Source organism: Canis aureus, chromosome 6, assembly GCF_053574225.1.
Source record: "Canis aureus isolate CA01 chromosome 6, VMU_Caureus_v.1.0, whole genome shotgun sequence".
Classification (NCBI taxonomy): Eukaryota; Metazoa; Chordata; class Mammalia; order Carnivora; family Canidae; genus Canis; species Canis aureus.
This window is the reverse complement of record NC_135616.1, coordinates 16,471,618-16,488,728: the sequence shown is the minus strand read 5'-3', so window position 1 is coordinate 16,488,728 and position 17,111 is coordinate 16,471,618. Positions and strand designations below refer to the sequence as shown.

Sequence of the window (17,111 nt, the reverse complement as noted above, 5' to 3'; positions counted from 1 at the left end):
TAATTAACACCTCTGAGAAATTCTTCCAGGTTTCCCTGAATTTGAGAAGCAAATGTGGCTAAGAGTTTTCAGCAGATGTAGACGGAGAGGTAGCAATAGCTTTTGACAGTAAAAAAAGGCTGCCCCACCTCTCTCCCACTGAGGTCCGCCATGACTGGGTGTGCGGGGGTGGGCTGCCTCAATGCCAAGGGTCTTGGCTCCCCATCAAGCAGGAAGTGTCTGGCCTCACAAGCCAGGGCACAGGGGAATCGGGTCACTGGCAAATGCTGGTAAAGCAAGCAACTTCAACAACAACAACAAAATACAGCAGTTACAACTCAGAACAAAACACAACATCAGAGTGCATCCCCAAAGGATTCCTTCCATCCCGTTCATTCATCATTCCTTCAACAAATTCTCCTACCAATTGCCTACTGTAGGAATCAGGTGGTAAATTTTCATTTGCATGAAGAATAAAAAAAAGGAAAGTTCCATCAACCCGGATTCTATCTTAAGCCCTTCCCTTCAGCAGATGCATGACCCTGAAGCTGTTACTTAGTCAAGCATCCATATTTCTTTCTATGTGCTAGAGGGTGGGTGTCACTCTCCATGCCAGCTACTGTGTGCAAAGTGCTTTGTGACTCTCGTATATAAGACAGTCGACTGCCTCAGAGAAAAACCACAATTAAATAATTATCCAAAGCATCTTGCTGCACTAGTGATGCTGAGGCCTCTCACAAATCCTTCCACCAAAAGTTCCTAATTTAGAGGACCTCGAGAAGCACCCCTGCCCCCATACTAACTTCTCCTGGGGAGGTCCTGAGTCGGCGCATGGCTGTGTGACTGGCAGTTGCAGGGAGGATGCCTCATAGTAGTCTCTGGGAAGCAGCACCAGGTAGTCCTAGTAAATGAAGACCAAAAGGAAAATTACTCATCTGGTGGTGGACTTTCTTTAGTAATAAAACAGTCAAGCATGCCAGTTAAGTTAATAACGACCAAGGGAAGCTCAAGACATAAAATTCTCCACAAAAGCTGCTTTATTCTACCCCCTGACTCACCAAAACACACAAAGCAACCTGTCGCAGGTGCTTCAAGCATTAGAGATAAGCATCTCAGGGTGAACGCTTTTGTATTCAAATCTCAGGGGAAATTTTACCATCTCTTCTAGATTGTGTATAAATTAAAAAATAAACAAAGATAATAAACTACCAACTGATGATCTGTTCCCTTGAAATACTGGATGCTTTCATCAACACATATCAGAATGCTTAATTGTGGATCATGTATTATGGCTTTTTACTCCCACACCAAAGCAATGCTTGCCTGGCATGGTATAAACGATGTTTTGTGATCCTGGTGAATCACAGGCTGAAACTGGCTGACTGCCTGTCTTAGGAGATGAGAGGAAGAATGTGTTCCATGGACTGTGCCAAATGAAGCCCACAATGTAAATTCAGCTAAACAGCTCTTCAGGAAAGAGCAGGTCTCCAGGTTTCTGAGACACTGATGGCTTGACAGCTTCAGAGCAATGCTGGCATCACCGCCTATGTGCAGAGGGAAGGAGGAGGGATGTCTGCCACAACTGTGAAGATACTCATACACCAGCCATAAGGATTTTTTCTCCTTAGGGTCCTTAATTTGTCCATGATGGAGAAAAAGAGAAATGCATGGAGAGGAAAAGTAGCAGATGGGGCTCAGTGGTCTACCATGGGGGTCTCACTACCCCAGTGGGCTTTAATTTAACAGTGGTTATTGTTCTCTTATTGAGTTTCCTCAGGTTGGGACCATAGCCTCTCATTGCTTTATGGTCCTATAGATCCTAGGAGACCAAAGGTTGATAAGTAGGCATTCAATAAAATATCTCTAGAAAAAACGAGCTCATAACATGGAAGCATATATATGAGTCATTACACAACTGCACTGACTAAATGTCATCAAGTATCTTCCATGTCTATAGAGTAACATAATGACTTTCTTTCATTTATCCAACTTTGTACCCATTGTTGGCATCAACGAAATTTTCCTTGTCCTCATTTCTAACATCCACGAAAAATTCTAAAACTTCTATAAAGCAACAAAGCTTTCTACCAAGAAGATGCAAGAAAAATAGGGACTGAATGAATAGCATAAACCTTCACACTATCCTAAGATTCCAGATTTGGAAAGGACAGATATGGATAAACACCATCCCTATTACAGGGAAGAGATAACTGAGGCAGGCTTGGAGTTAAAGAACTGCCTAAGATATGCTAATCTTGCCAATCAAAAAGATTGTATCAGAAGGAAAAGCTTGCTGTTTTCCACTCTGACTGCCTGAAACCACGCGTTTGCCAAAGACTTTATTTTCAGAAGACCTTTTTTTTTTTTTTTTTTTTTTTTTTTTTATAACATACCAATATCTCAGCAGTTTTCATCCCTTAATTACCCATGGATTCTCTGGCTATTCTATTAATGTGCAAGAACAGAGCTTTTCCCTTGATGCAAAGTACTTTGTCCAGGGCCATCTGTCTGGTGAGACTATTGCCTACATTTGAAGTAGAAGGCAGGGAATGTCAGAGAAGAACTGGCTCTCCCTTCTTTTCTGCCATGAACAACTTCGATATTAGGATCTGCTCTTCCTGTAGCTTCTTCTGATTCATTCCACACAATTCCCAGAGAGACTGATTTTCTAAGATGTCCTTCTGATTCATAATGAAAAATCCCAAAGAAGCTTTTGAAGGGTGGGGACATATGCACATTAAGGTTTTGCATTTTTATTCTGATAACTTTGAGTCATTATGAGTTATAGTTGGTTTGGTTATTTTGTCTGAGAGCAGCTGGCTGAAGAATCTAAAGATATTTTGAGTTGGCTCTAATGCCATTTGAGGGCAAATATCACCATAGTTTCTTGTGTCTGAAAGGGAATTGCCTGTGATTTTAATATCTTAGGGTCTCTGTGGATCACTGTGGGTCACTGTGGGTGAGACCATCCTAAGGGGGGAAGAATCCCACATAACTCTCCACTCAGGAGGGCTCTTACCAGGAGGACTCCCTCTGATTTAATACAAGCAATCCATGTCCCTGGTGCAATTGAAAATGGGTCTGCCAAACCATTTCCAGAGATGGTGACAAAGGCTGGTACCTTACTCGGCAAGAAGATGACTTCTTTGCTTTGAGCAGCACCTGTCAGAAATAAAAACAACTACCTAAGGCATTTGTCTAGCAATTACTGTTAGGATTTGGGATAATCAGTTTTGAATATTCAATTTACTTCTGAAACGGTTTAAGATGGTTACCCATCATACTGATCAAATTTATTGATTTTCTTTTTTTAATTATATGGATGCATCACATATGTATAAAACAGACCAGAAAGTTATTGATGTTAGCAGGCATGATGTACCCCGGGATTGTGAGTACTTTCTAAATTTGCTAAGTGACTAAGTATTTTAATAAATGTAAACTGCTTAGAGAAGTTCATTGCACATAATCAATGCTCAATTCATTACATTTGATCTTAAATTATTCTTTTTATTTCTATTGAAGAACATGTATTTTTTCTGAAATAAGAAAAAGTTTTGGTTTTCTGTTTGTTTTCAGAGTGCAAAGTTTTTCTTCTTCACAAAACAAATAGAAGACCTTCTATGAAAGCTCAGAAACCAACCAAACTGCTGTATCTGAGCACAATTGAGCCTTTACATCAGAAGGAACATTTGCTCCACATCCTTGCATTTTCTCTACAAACATCCACTAGATCTAGGTTCAGAGCACAAGGCAGTGCACGCAGCCTGAATGACCTTTGCTTCCTGATGGTGGGACTGGAAAGGTGAGGGATTACAGACCAAAAAGAAGGAGAATTTGGCACAACATGGACACTCGTATTTGGGAGGAGGTATAGGTTACTATAGGTTACACAGCCAGGGCCCCTGACTCAGGCATGAGGGCTTAGGAAAGGTGTCCCAGGGGACAGGAAAACAAACCACAGTGCATTCCACCAGTTTGAGTTCATGGAGAGCAAACCACTAATGAAACTGCCATCAAGGAGACATTGGTGTCTACGAGAAAGAGTCTGGGCTAACTCTGGGAAACGAACTAGGGGTGGTAGAAGGGGAGGAGGGCGGGGGGTGGGAGTGAATGGGTGACGGGCACTGGGTGTTATTCTGTATGTTAGTAAATTGAACACCAATAAAAAAATAAAAATAAAAAATAAAAAAAAAAAAAAAAAGAGAAAGAGTCTGGGGTCAGAAGACTCCAGCTTGTCTGCAAAGACCAGCTGTGCACTTGGGCAATTTACTAAAACCTGTTGGCTCTGTTTCCTCTTCAGTTCTCATCAGTTCACAAACTTATCTTGTGAGGAAATCAGTGCCAAAGTACTTTATATGTGATAAAGCAAGCTTCCTAGTTTTTTATATCATTCATCAACATCCAGCCTCATGATCTGGCTGCCACAACTCAAGAGCACCCTCACTGACCCCAATGACTGCCATGGATGTTGAACAAAGATGTTTGTATTTCAATCTTAAATAGTAGATTTCTACTGGCACCGTTTTGTGTCCATGTGAAATTCCTAGTGCTTCTTGGGATCTGTTGCCAGGAATGGTAGAAGCTCTAATTCTTGAAGAACAGACCTCAAGACCTTAGCTCTGACAGCACTGAGATCTGCCTCTGACTATGCTTCCCTCTGCCCTTGGGAATTCCTCACCCCTCAATGAGGTTTGCATGTTCCTCTTTGTACCTCTCTTGGGCTTTGTGCTTTACAACATTCACCTTAAAAATTCCTCTCCTGACTCATCTCTCCTTGGACTATTTGGTTTGTCTGAAAAACTGGGAAAATTCAGGGCAGTAGGCCAAGCTCCCACCCTTATCAGACTACATCAGACTTTATCTTTTCTCTGGAGGTAACTTTGTGTGAAAATTGGAGAAAATGTTCCACGAAGTAATCATTTCTTAATCCAACAGAGGCTAGAAAATTTGCCTACCTGCCTCAGCCCAGGATGGATAAAGAGTCACGCGACCAGATACTGCTTCAGTTCCAGGGTTAATATATTTCAGAATAACATGAAACAAGGAGAGACTTGACTTCCCCACATTCAACATGATCCTCACTTCATTCTGAAAAATACCAAAAAGCCAGACAGTATAGAACAGACAACTGGCTAAAAGAAATGCAGGCCAAACAGTGATTATACTCCATTTAACTTTCACTAGTGGGTACTACTACTCGTGTGTACACACACTCACTTTCTCTCTCCCTCACACTCACTCACACTCAGCAAGCACCAAATAATTAACTCTGTGGCAGATGGAAATAGGCAGGCCTAACAATAAATCAAGAACACTTACAATTAAAGTTACAGTGAAAACCTGTTCCCTCAGCAACTGAGATCCTCTTTGGACCCTTCTGGAATCAGGCAGACAGAGTGAATATTAGCTGGACTAGTTTAAGGAAAGCCATAGTGACAGGGCAACCACCATGGGCTGGGAGAACAAAAAGGCAGAAGAGAAGGAAAGGATAGCATTATTTAACACCATCACTCCTATATTGAGACCACAGGTCATATTTCTAAAATTCTAAATGGTCACAGAATGCTATGTTGGCTAAACAAAGGTTAAAATACCCCAAATACATTAGTGATAAAATCTGGATGTAACTAAAATATGCCTAAGTCACATGCAATTGATCTCAATTTCTATCCATAAGAATGTGGGCTTTAAAAAAATTATTTTATTTTGCAGCATGATGAGTGTACTTTAAAAAAAAAGATTTTATTTATTTATTTGAGAGAGAGAGAGAGAGAGTGCACAAGTAGAGGGGAGAGGCAGAGGGAGAAGGAGATGCTTAATCAACTGAAGCAGATGCTTATTCAACTGAAGCACTGAGGCACCCCCATGATCAGTATACTCTTTAAACCTATTCACCTATTTAAGTCATCCCCTCACCCACTTCCCCTCTGGTAACCACCAGTTTGTTCTCTATAGTTAAGAATTTGTTTCTTGGTTTGTTTCTCTCTCTCTCCTTTTATTCCTTTGCTTGTTTGTTTCATTTCTTAATTCTACACATAAGTGAAATCATATGGTATTTGTCTTTGACTGACTTATTTTGCTTAGTGTTATACTCTCTAGATCGATCCACATTGTTACAAATGGCAAGATTTCATTCTTTTTATGGCTGAATAATATTCCATTCCCATAATAAAGAGGACGATCCAACAAGAGGATGCAACAATTGTAAATACTTATACACCCAACATGTGAGCACCCAAATAAATAAAAACAGTTATTTACAAGCAAAGGAAATAATCAAGAGTAACACAATAATAGGGGACTTTAACATCCCACTTACACTGATGGACAGATCATCCAAACAGAAAATCAACAAGGAAACTGTGGTTTTGAATGACACATTGAATGAGATGGATTTAATAGACATATTCAGAGCATTCCATCCTAAAACAACAGAATACACATTCTCTTTGACTGCACACAGAACTGTCTCTAGAATAGATCATATTTTAGGGCAAGTCTCAACAAATTCAAAAAGGTCGAAGTCATACTATGCACCTTTTCTGACCACAACACTATGAAACCAGAGATTAACCACAAGAAAAAATCTGGAAAGAACACAAATATATGGAGGTTAAATAACATACTCCTAAACAATGAATGGGTCAGTAAAGAAATCAAAGAAGAAATAAAATACTACATAGAGACAAAGGAAAATGAAAACACAAAGGTCCTGTTCTACGAGGGAAGTTTATAGCAACACAGGCTTACCCCAAGAAGAAAAATCTCAAATCAACAACCTAACATTACCCCTATATAAGCTAGAAAAAGAATAATAAACAAAACTCAAACCTAGCAAAAGGAAGGAAATGATAAAGATTAAAGCAGAAATAAATGATACAGAAACTAAATAAACAAAACCCAAAAAAAACAATAGAATAGATCAATGAAACTGGGAGCTCATTTTTTAAAAATATCAACAAAATTGATTAACCCTCTAGCTAGACTCACCAAAAAATAAAAGAGAGAGAGAGAGAGAGAGAGAGAGGAAACCCAGATAAACAAAATCACTAATAAAATAGAAGTAACAACAAACACCACAGAAATACAAACAACTATAACAGAATATTATGAAAACCTATATACCAACAAATTGGACAGCTTAGATGAAATGGATAAATTTCTAGAAACATACAACCTACCAAAATGAAAGCAGGAATAGAAAATTTGAATAAAGAAATTACCAGTAATTAAACTGAATTGGTAATCAAAAAACTCCCCAAAAAACAAGTCCAGGACCAGACAGCTTCATAGGCAAATCCTACCAAACATTTCAAGAAGAGTTAATGCCCATTCTCAAACTATTCCAAAAAAATAGAAGAGGAAGGAAAACTTCCAAATTCAATCTATTTGATGACAGTATCACTTTGATACCAAAACCAGATAAAACACCACAAAAAAAAGAATTACAGGCCAGTATCTCTGATGAACATTGATGCAAAAATCCTCAATAAAATATTAACAAACAGAATCCAACAATACATTTTGAAAAATCATTCAGCATGAATCAAGTGGGATTTATTCCAGGGATGCAAGGGTGGTTCAATATCTGCAAAACACTCAATGTGATACATCACATCAGTATGAGAAAGGATAAAAGCCATATGGTCATTTCGACAGATGCAGAGAAAGCATTTGACAAAGTACAACAAAGACTCTTGATTTAAAAAAAAAAAATCCTCTGTAAAGTAGATCTAGAAGGAACATAAGTCAACATAATCAAAGCCTTATATGAAAAACCCACAGACAACATCATACTCAGTGGTGAAAAACTGAGAGCTCTTCTGCTAAGGTCAGGACCAAGACAAGGATGTCCACTCTCCCCACTTACTCAGCATAGGGCTAGAAGTCCTAGCTTCAGCAATCAGACAACAGAAAGAAATAAAAAGCATCCACGTTGATAAGAGAGAAGTAAAACTCTCACTATTGGCAAATGACATGATACTCTATATAGAAAACCTTAAAGATGCCACTGAATGTGGGCTTCCTGACAGAACCAATCTCTAAGTGTTAGTTTCCATTTTGAAAAATAAAAATGCAAAACTGTATAAGGAACAAAGTTAGGAATGATTTGATGGACACTACTAAGTTCTTCTGCTGATGAAAAATATTTAGATAAACTCCATCATTTGAAATTCATTTCCTTTGTGGGATGCCTGGATGGCTCAGTCAGCTGTCTGCCTCCAGCTCAGGTCATGATCCTGGAGTCCTGGGATTGAGCCCCGCTTCAGGCTCCGGAGCTCCCTGCTCAGCGGAGAATCTGCTTCTCCCTCTCCCTTCACCCCTCCCTACCACTCATTCTCTCTCTCTTTGTCAAATAAATAAATAAAATCTTTTTTAAAAAAAGAAATTCATTTCTTTTTTAAAAAAAATTCCATAACTCTTCTAACACAAATTAGTCATTCTTTCAAACTGTAAACACCTGTGAGAAGATATCACCTTAACTAGACTGTCTGTCATTCACAGCCTATTATGACTTAATGGATGCCACTGTTTTTTTCTAAATAATGAAGGTCAGGTTGCTAAAGAAACTGAATTTTATATTTGGGAGAAGGAGAAAGCAGTGAGATCTTAAGATACTAGGTACTGTTGGGGTGACTGGGTAGCTCAGTCAGTTAAGCATCCAACTCTTGGTTTTAGCTCAGGTCATGATCTCAGGGTCATGAGATATAGTCCCATGTCGGGCTCTGCACTTAGTGGAGAGTCTGCTTGAGATTTTCTCCCTCTTCCCCTGTCCCTACCCTGTGGCTCATGTGCACTCTCTATGTCTCTCTCTCTAAAATAAATAAATAAATCTAAAAAAGGGGGGATCCTAGGTACTGTTTGAGAAAGTAGCCTCATGGGGGACAATTAGGCAAGAAGCCATATTAGAACCAATGATGGCTCCAAGAGAACTGCGACCCTGTCCCTGTTTCTCTAAGGAGTGGCTTACATAAACATAACATGTATTAGTTCTGGATCTGCTAAGGACAAATATTGGGTTACCATGGTCATCAATTTACTTCTTGTGCTGAATTTCTCCACTGAGAAACACAGTTTGAAGAAACCAACCTCAAAGAGAAATCCTGAGAACAAAACTTCTCAATGACTATACAGAAATTGTTAGTTACAAATATTGTATAAGTTCTAAAAATAACAAGAAAATGTGTAAATTCCATAACTCTTCCAACACAAAGCCAAAAGAGATGGATATGGTAGAGAAGAATGAAGGAAAGGAGAAACACAGAAAAGAAAAATTAAATATCACTAAAACTCCTCATTTATCTTAATTTCTACTCATGTAGTAATTCAGAGTTTAAAGAGGCAAAAAAAAAAAAAAATCCACAGCACTGGTCAAATATTAACAACACACACATTATTGAAATTATTTAATTCAAATAATTTTTATTCTCTACAAATGTCTTTATTTCTTTTTCTCTACAAATGTCTTTAAAGAAAAGTGTCTCTTATGTTAAAATGTAGACTAATCTCACTTGGGAAACAACTTTTTTTTTTTTTTTAAGATTTTATTCATGAGAGACATGAGGAGAGAGAGAGAGGCAGAGATACAGGCAGAGGGAGAAGCAGGCTCCATGCAGGGAGCCCAACATGGGACTCAATACCAGGTCTCCAGGATCATGCCCTGGGCTGAAGACGGTGCTAAACCGCTGAGCCACCTGGGCTGCCCGGGAAACAACTTCTTATAAGAAGGCTTTAGAGATCAACACCACTTTAACCCTTTCTTCAACTGATTTGGTGACCAAATTAAATTAACAATAAACTGTGATATTGATACATATATTTATCAGTTAAAATCTAATCCTGCCCCACACTCCATCCATAGCCTGGAGAAAAAGAATCCTGGAGTCAGTGTGGGGAATGGTTTACCTTTTGGAGGAACTCACTGAGAGTGCTGTGGGTAAGTATATGCCCTACCCCACCAAGAAGTAACTTCTTGCTGGCTACATACTTGTACTGAGGTCATTTGAGCATATCCTCTCCAGCTAAACTCAGGAAACTCCAGGGGATCAAATCCAAATCGAAGTTCTCTTCCATTAGGTGTAGTACCATCTTCAATTTCATACTTCATATGATGCAAATCCGGGAAATAGTAGTTGTTTTCAGGTCTTTTGTAAATAAAAAGTAAACGTGGATACAGCAAGTTATGTTCACTGATAGTCCAAATATTCTTTAATCTCAATAGCTATTGCTAAAGAACTCCCACCAAATTGACAGAATACAATAAATAAGAAGAAATGAAAGAGCCACCCCTTTGCTTTTTCTTTAAATTATTGCTTTCATTCATGTAAACATTCACATAAAATATACCCAATACCTATCAGTCTATGCAATAAAACGAGAAAAATCACTTAGCACAACCCATAGTAGTAGCCTCCTTTAATATGTTCTAAATTGTTGTCAACAACTTAGCAAAATCAAATTAGCTTATTTACTATAAATTCATTCACTCATTAATGTATTTATATTCACTCATTACACAAATATTCATATATATGTGCCGGGCACTGTTGCTAAGTACCATTTATGCAACAGTGAGTGTGATATAAAACATTTCATATGCTAAGTTTACAAGCATATTTCATATGCTAAGTTTATATATGGGGAGATACATTTTTCTCCCTATATATATTTTTGAATCATTAAAATGACTTTTTTATGCCTTGTATTTTCTTAAGCTATAAGCCTATAAATGGATTCCTTTCAAGGGTCCAAACATGGTAGTCATAGAGAAGGATCAAAAATATTCCAATGCTTGTGTGACATTTCATATTCAAACAATTTGAAGTTCTTCAAAATGGCACATTTTGACAATCTAGTCACAAACTAATATCAGTAGATTTAAAGCCATTAAGATCATTTAGTCAAAGGAAATAAGAGGTCATCATCCTATATCACAAGTAGAATTACAAATGCTTATAATTTCTCTGGAAGTGATATACAAAGGTCCTTAAAAATTGACCTAGTAATTCTACTTCCAGGAATATATTCTAAAGAATGATTTTACACATAGTATCAAAGAATTAACATACAGGAATGTTTATAATAGTGAAAACCTAGAAACAACGTAAATAGTTTAAATTTGTGTACAATTTTGAAATACAATTATTAAATCATTTAAAAATTATGAAATATGTAACCATTAATATTTCTGAAGACTAATGATAATGGAAAATGTCTGCAATATGATGTAAAGAAAACTTAAAAGCTTTACAATGAACATACATTACATCTATTATCACAAAAATTATTTAGAAAACAAGGTGAAAGTGAATGCTTGTAAGAAAAATGAAGAATGCTCAAATAATATCATAAACAAACATTGGGAGGAATTTAATACAAAAGGACCAAATCTAGAGAAAAGGTGGTATGGCATCTTTGATGCTAGTTTTCTACCCTTTTATCCTAGCTAGAATTTACCACTGAATCAAAAGACAATTTCGTATGTATGTATTGGCTGTAATGTAAAAAAAAAAAAAAAAATCAATGTTTTTGTCTCTGGGTAGGTAATTTAATTCCTATTTGGTTGTATTATTTCTACCTGAAAAATAGCCAGTTGCCTACATAGTTGGAAAGAAAAAAACTTTTGCTGGTTAAGTGGGGGAAAGCTCACTTTATCAACAGTAAGGTGAGAAGAGATAAAACCTGGGTGGAAATGTTTCTGAACCTATTTACAAAATTCCTCTGGTGCATCAGGTGCCTCATTAGTCTTCAGGGAAACAAACCCTCAGATGTGTCCTCCTTTACATACCCTTTATTATGTGGCCCAGCAATGATTGCCATTTAGAAATGACTGAAGAAAGCTCAGCTGGGTTGCTCTGACTTTTAGAATTCAAATGCTGAAAACATCAAGGGAAAGGGGAGAAGCACCATAAGAACTAAATACTGACAATTTAACTACACTAAAGATTTCTTTATTAATCTGTTGATAATGCAGAAGTAGTGAAGATGCTTGCAATTTAGAAGTTGCATTTCACAGTTTCCAGCATATGATTAAAAGCCAGAATATTAAAAATAAGTTTTTTCTTACCTCTACCGAGAGAAAATTATGGATAGATCATGGTTTCAAAAAAATCTATATTGATCTAACAGATAATATTCAGAACATTCCACCCTAAAACAACAGAATACTCATTCTTTTCAAGTGCACACAGAACAGTCTCCAGAACAGATCACATATTAGGCCACAAAATGAGCCTCAACAAATTCAAGAAGATTGAAGTCATACTATGCACCTTTTCTTTTTTTTCCTTTTCTTATTTTTTAAGGTTTTATTTATTTATTCATGAGAGACACACACAGAGAGGCAGAGACACAGGCAGAGGGACAAGCAGGCTCCTTTCAGGAAACCCCATGTGGAACTCAATCCCAGGGCCCTGGGATCACGCCCTGAGCCAAAGGCAGATGCTCAACTACTGAGCCACCCAGGTGGCTTTTTTGACCACAACACTGAAACTAGAGACCAACCACAAGAAAAAATCTGGAAAGAGCACAAATATATGGAGGTTAAATAACATGCTACTAAACAATGAATGGGCCAATCAAGAAATCAAAGAAGAAATAAAGTATTACATAGGGACAAAGGAAAATAAAAACACAAAGGTCCAAAATCTTTGGGATCCGGCAAAAGCTGTTTTAAGAGGGAAGTTTATAGCAACACAGGCTACCCCAAGAAGCAAGAAAAATCTCAGATCAACAACCTAACATTATCCTTACAGAAGCTAGAAAAAGAACAAACAAAACCCAAACCCAGCAAAAGGAAGGAAATGATAAAGATCAGAGCAGAAATAAATGAAATAGAAACTAAAAAAACAATAGAACAGATCAATGAAAACAAGAGCTGGTTTTTTGAAAAGATCAACAAAATTGATAAACCTTTAACCAGACTTGAGAGAGAGAGAGAGAGAAGTCAAATAAACAAAATTGGAAATAAAAGAGGAGAAAAAAAACAACCACACTGAAATACAAAGGATTATATGAGAATATTGTGAAAAATTATATTCCCACAAATCGGACATCTAGAAGAAGTGGATAAATTCCTAGAAACATATAATCTCTTAAAAAGGAATCAGGAAGAAATAGAAAATTTGAACAGACTGATTACCAGCAATGAAACTGAATCAGTAATCAAAATAAACTCCCAACAAACAAAAGACCAGGACCAGATGGATTCACAGATGAAATCTCCCAAACATTTAAAGAAGAGTTAACATCTATTGTTCTCAAACTATTTCAAAAAAATGAAAGAGGAAGGAAAGCTTACAAATTCATTCTATGAAGCCAGCATTACCCTGATACCAAAACCAGGTAAAGAAACTAAACACACACACACACACACACGCACACACACACACGAGTGTGTACACATATACACACAAAACTGGAGGCCAATATCTCTGATGAACATAGTTGCAAAAATCCTCAACAAAATATTAGCAAACAGAATCCAACAATACACTAAAATAGCCATTGAGCACTATCAAGTGGGATTTACTCCTGAGATGCAAATCAATCAATGTGATATATCATATATGATAAAAACCATATGATCATTTCAATAGATGCAGAAAAAGCATTTGACAAAGTACAACATCCATTTATGATAAAAAAAAAACTCTTAACAAAGTAAGTTTACAGGGAACATACCTCAACATAATAAATGCATTATAAGAAAAACTCACAATAAACGTCATACTCAATGGGGAAAAACGCTTTCCCTTTAAAGTAAGGAACAAGATAAGGATGTCTGTCCACTCTCACTACTTTTATTCAACATAGCAATGGAAATTCTAGCCATAGCAATCATACAAAACAAGGGACTAAAAGGTATCCAAATTGGTAAGGAAGAAGTAAAACTTTCACTATTTGTAGATGACATGATACTATACAAAGACTCCCCTAAAAATTCCACAGAAGACTATCAAAACTAATAAATGAATTCAGTAAAATTGCATTGCATTTCTATACACTAACAATGAAGTAGCAGAAATAGAAATTAAGAAAACAGTCTCATTTAAAATTACACCAAAAATAATAAAATACCTAGGAATAATCTTAACCAAAGAGATAAAGACCAGTGTTCCAAAAAATATAAAAGATTGATGAAGGAAATTGAAGAGGACAGAAAGAAATGGAAAGACATTCCATGCCAATGCGTTGGAAAAACAAATACTGTTAAAATGTCGGGATGCCTGGGTGAGGTTGAGCTCCTGCCTTTGGCTCAGGGCACAATCCCAGGGTTCTGGGATTGAAGTCCTGCAATGGGCTCCCTGCGGGGAGCCTGCTTCTCCCTCTGCCTGTGTCTCTGCCTCTCTCTCTGTGTCTCTCATGAATAAATAAATAAAATCTTTTAAAAATATATTGTTAAAATGTCCACTTCACCAAAATGATCTACATGCTTAATGCAATCCCTATCAAAAGGCCAACAGCATTTTTCACAAAACTAAAACAAATCATCCTAAGTGTGTATGGAACCACAAAAGACCCCCAAATAGCTAAAGCAATCTCGAAAAAGAATGAAACTAGAGGTATCACAATCCCAGATTTCAATATATATTACAAAGCTGTAGTAATGAAAAACACTATGGTACCTGCACAAAAGTATGCACATAAGTCAATAGAACATAACAGAGAGCCCAGAAATAAACCAGTAATTTTATGGTCAATTAATCTTCAACTAAGGAGAAAAGAATATGCAATGGGAAATAAACAGTCTCTAAAAATGGTGTTGGGAAAACTGGATAACTACATGTAAAAGAATGAAACTGGATTAGTTTATTACACCATTTACAAAAATAAACTGAAAATGGGTTAAGGACCTAAATATGAGACCTGAAACCATAAAAATCCTTGAAGAGAGCGGACAGTAATTTCTCTAACATCGGCCATAGCAATTTGTCTAGATATGTCTCCTAAGGCAAGGGAAGCAAAAACAAAAATAAACTACTGTGACTACATAAAAATATAAAGCTCTGCACAGCAGAGGAAGTAATCAACAAAACTAAAATACAACCTACAGGATGGAATTTGAAAATGACATATCTGATAAATGGATAGCATCCAAAATTTATAAATAATTTTACAACTCAACATCAAAAAACCACATAATCCAATTTGGAAAAGGAAGGAGACATGAATAGACATTTCTCAAAGAAGACCTGCAGATGGCCAGTAGACACATGAAATGATGCTCCACATCACTCATCATCAGGAAAATGCAAATCAAAACCACAATGAAACTCACACCTATCAGAATGACTAAAATCAAAACCACTAGAAACAACAGGTGTTGGGCAGGATGTAGAGAAAAAGGAACCGTCATGCACGGCTGGGGGGAATGCAACTGGAGCAGCCACTGTGGAAAACAGTTCCTCGAAAATTTAAAAATAGAATTACCATATAATCCAGTAATTTCACTTCCTGCTATTTACCTCCAAAATAGGAAACACTAACTTGAAAAGACACATGCACCCCTATGTTTATAGCATCTTTACTTATAATAGCCAAATAATGGAAGCAACTCAGTGTCCCTCCCTCAATAAATGAATGGACAAAGAAGACATGGTATATATACATAAAATAATATTATAAATATATATAAATAATATTATAAAATAATATTAACTACATATATATGTAGTGGAATATATATAGAAATATATACATAGTGGAAAAAGGAATGAAAATCTTGCCATTTGCAACAACACGGTTGGAGCTAGAAGATGTAACACTAAGTGAAATGAATCAGTCAGAAAAAGACAAATACCATATGGTCTTACATATATGTAGAATTTAAGAAACAAAACAAATAAAAAAGAGACAAGTAAAAAACCAGCCTCTTAGCTATAGAGAACAAAATGGTTGTTACTGGAAGGGAGATGAGTGGGAGGTTGGGTAAAATAGATGAGGCAGATTAAGAGCATGCTTATCATGATGAGCAGAGTAATGTATAAAATTTTTGAATCACTATATTTTATACCTGAAATTCATACATCATTGTATGTTAATTATACTGAAGTTTTTTTTAAAAATTTAAATCTATAATTGTTAAATATGACAGGACACAGAGACAGTACGCTGACATACTTGTGACAGCCCCCACCACCCCCACCCCACCCCCACCCCACCCCCACCGCCGGGGAGCTCAGTCTCCACTTACTCCCTTGCTCCTCTAGTTCATTTGAATTAGCTCCTGCATGAGATGAGGGACTTCATCTCGTTTCTAGAGTTTTCTTCCGATTCCTTCCAGACGCACCCAGGGTAACAGAGCTGGCCTCCCCTTGCCTTCTGTAGGGGTCCCAAGGGAGGAGTTGGCACTGACTCTTTTTGGCCCAGGCACCTGCCCATCTGTTGGGCCCTCCATGCTGTCTTTTACATGGAGGTTCAGCCATGGGAACCCACCTCAAGCATCCAGCTCTAGTCTTGTCCACCTGGCTTTTTGCACCTGTGGGAACTTTCCATGAGGCAGCTCTGTAACCTACAAAATGGATGTCTTTAGAGCAACCTTACCTCCTGCTTTAATTGGGCCCACTGACAAGTGTCCAGATTTCAAATGACAGTACGGCTTCATGTGCCCTCTCTCCTGCTCTCTCCTGGGGACAGCTTATCTCATCGCCAGAACTGTCCCCACAGATGGGACTGAGAGCCTCCCATGACATCAGTATGGGAGAAAACCTCCCTGCAGACTCACCGTTGGCACGCCTTCCCCACGACATGTTCTCGGCAATGGCATCCTCCAGAGGGCCCGCTGCACATGGGAGTGACCGCTCCACCAATGTCACACTGACACCCTGAAGGTCGGGAAACAACAGCAGTGACCCATCAGAGCATCTCTATGCTGAAGCTTCCCCTCCTTCTACAAGAAGCAGAAATCAGTAAGGCCAGGGCTGCTTCTTACCCCTGCCACATCTGATATCCAGCAGATGTTCGAAATATGTGGGGACCTCCCACACGAAGATGGGAGGAGCCCCCCCAAAGTCTACTTGTAAGCTGGAGGTACACTTGGAGGTCAGCTCCGACACTGCTGTCCAGTGTAATGGGCTAGGAGCCAGAGAGCTAAACATGATTGAGCAGCTCTTGTAAACAACGTCTGC

The 17,111-nt window shown here is 37.7% G+C and overlaps 1 protein-coding gene across 1 annotated transcript in view; it reads right to left on the bottom strand.

Annotated features, from left to right (window-relative positions):
* Positions 1-17,111, bottom strand: part of LAMA3 (laminin subunit alpha 3) — a 250,657-nt gene that overhangs the window by 120,580 nt on the left and 112,966 nt on the right. Inside the window, exons 18-23 of the mRNA XM_077900280.1 lie at positions 16,709-16,808; positions 9,971-10,127; positions 4,938-5,070; positions 2,999-3,141; positions 783-880; positions 129-282 (exon numbers count right to left, since the gene is read on the bottom strand). Of these exons, the coding sequence (XP_077756406.1) occupies positions 129-282; positions 783-880; positions 2,999-3,141; positions 4,938-5,070; positions 9,971-10,127; positions 16,709-16,808 (785 nt within the window). The remainder of the gene's footprint in view (positions 1-128; positions 283-782; positions 881-2,998; positions 3,142-4,937; positions 5,071-9,970; positions 10,128-16,708; positions 16,809-17,111) is intronic.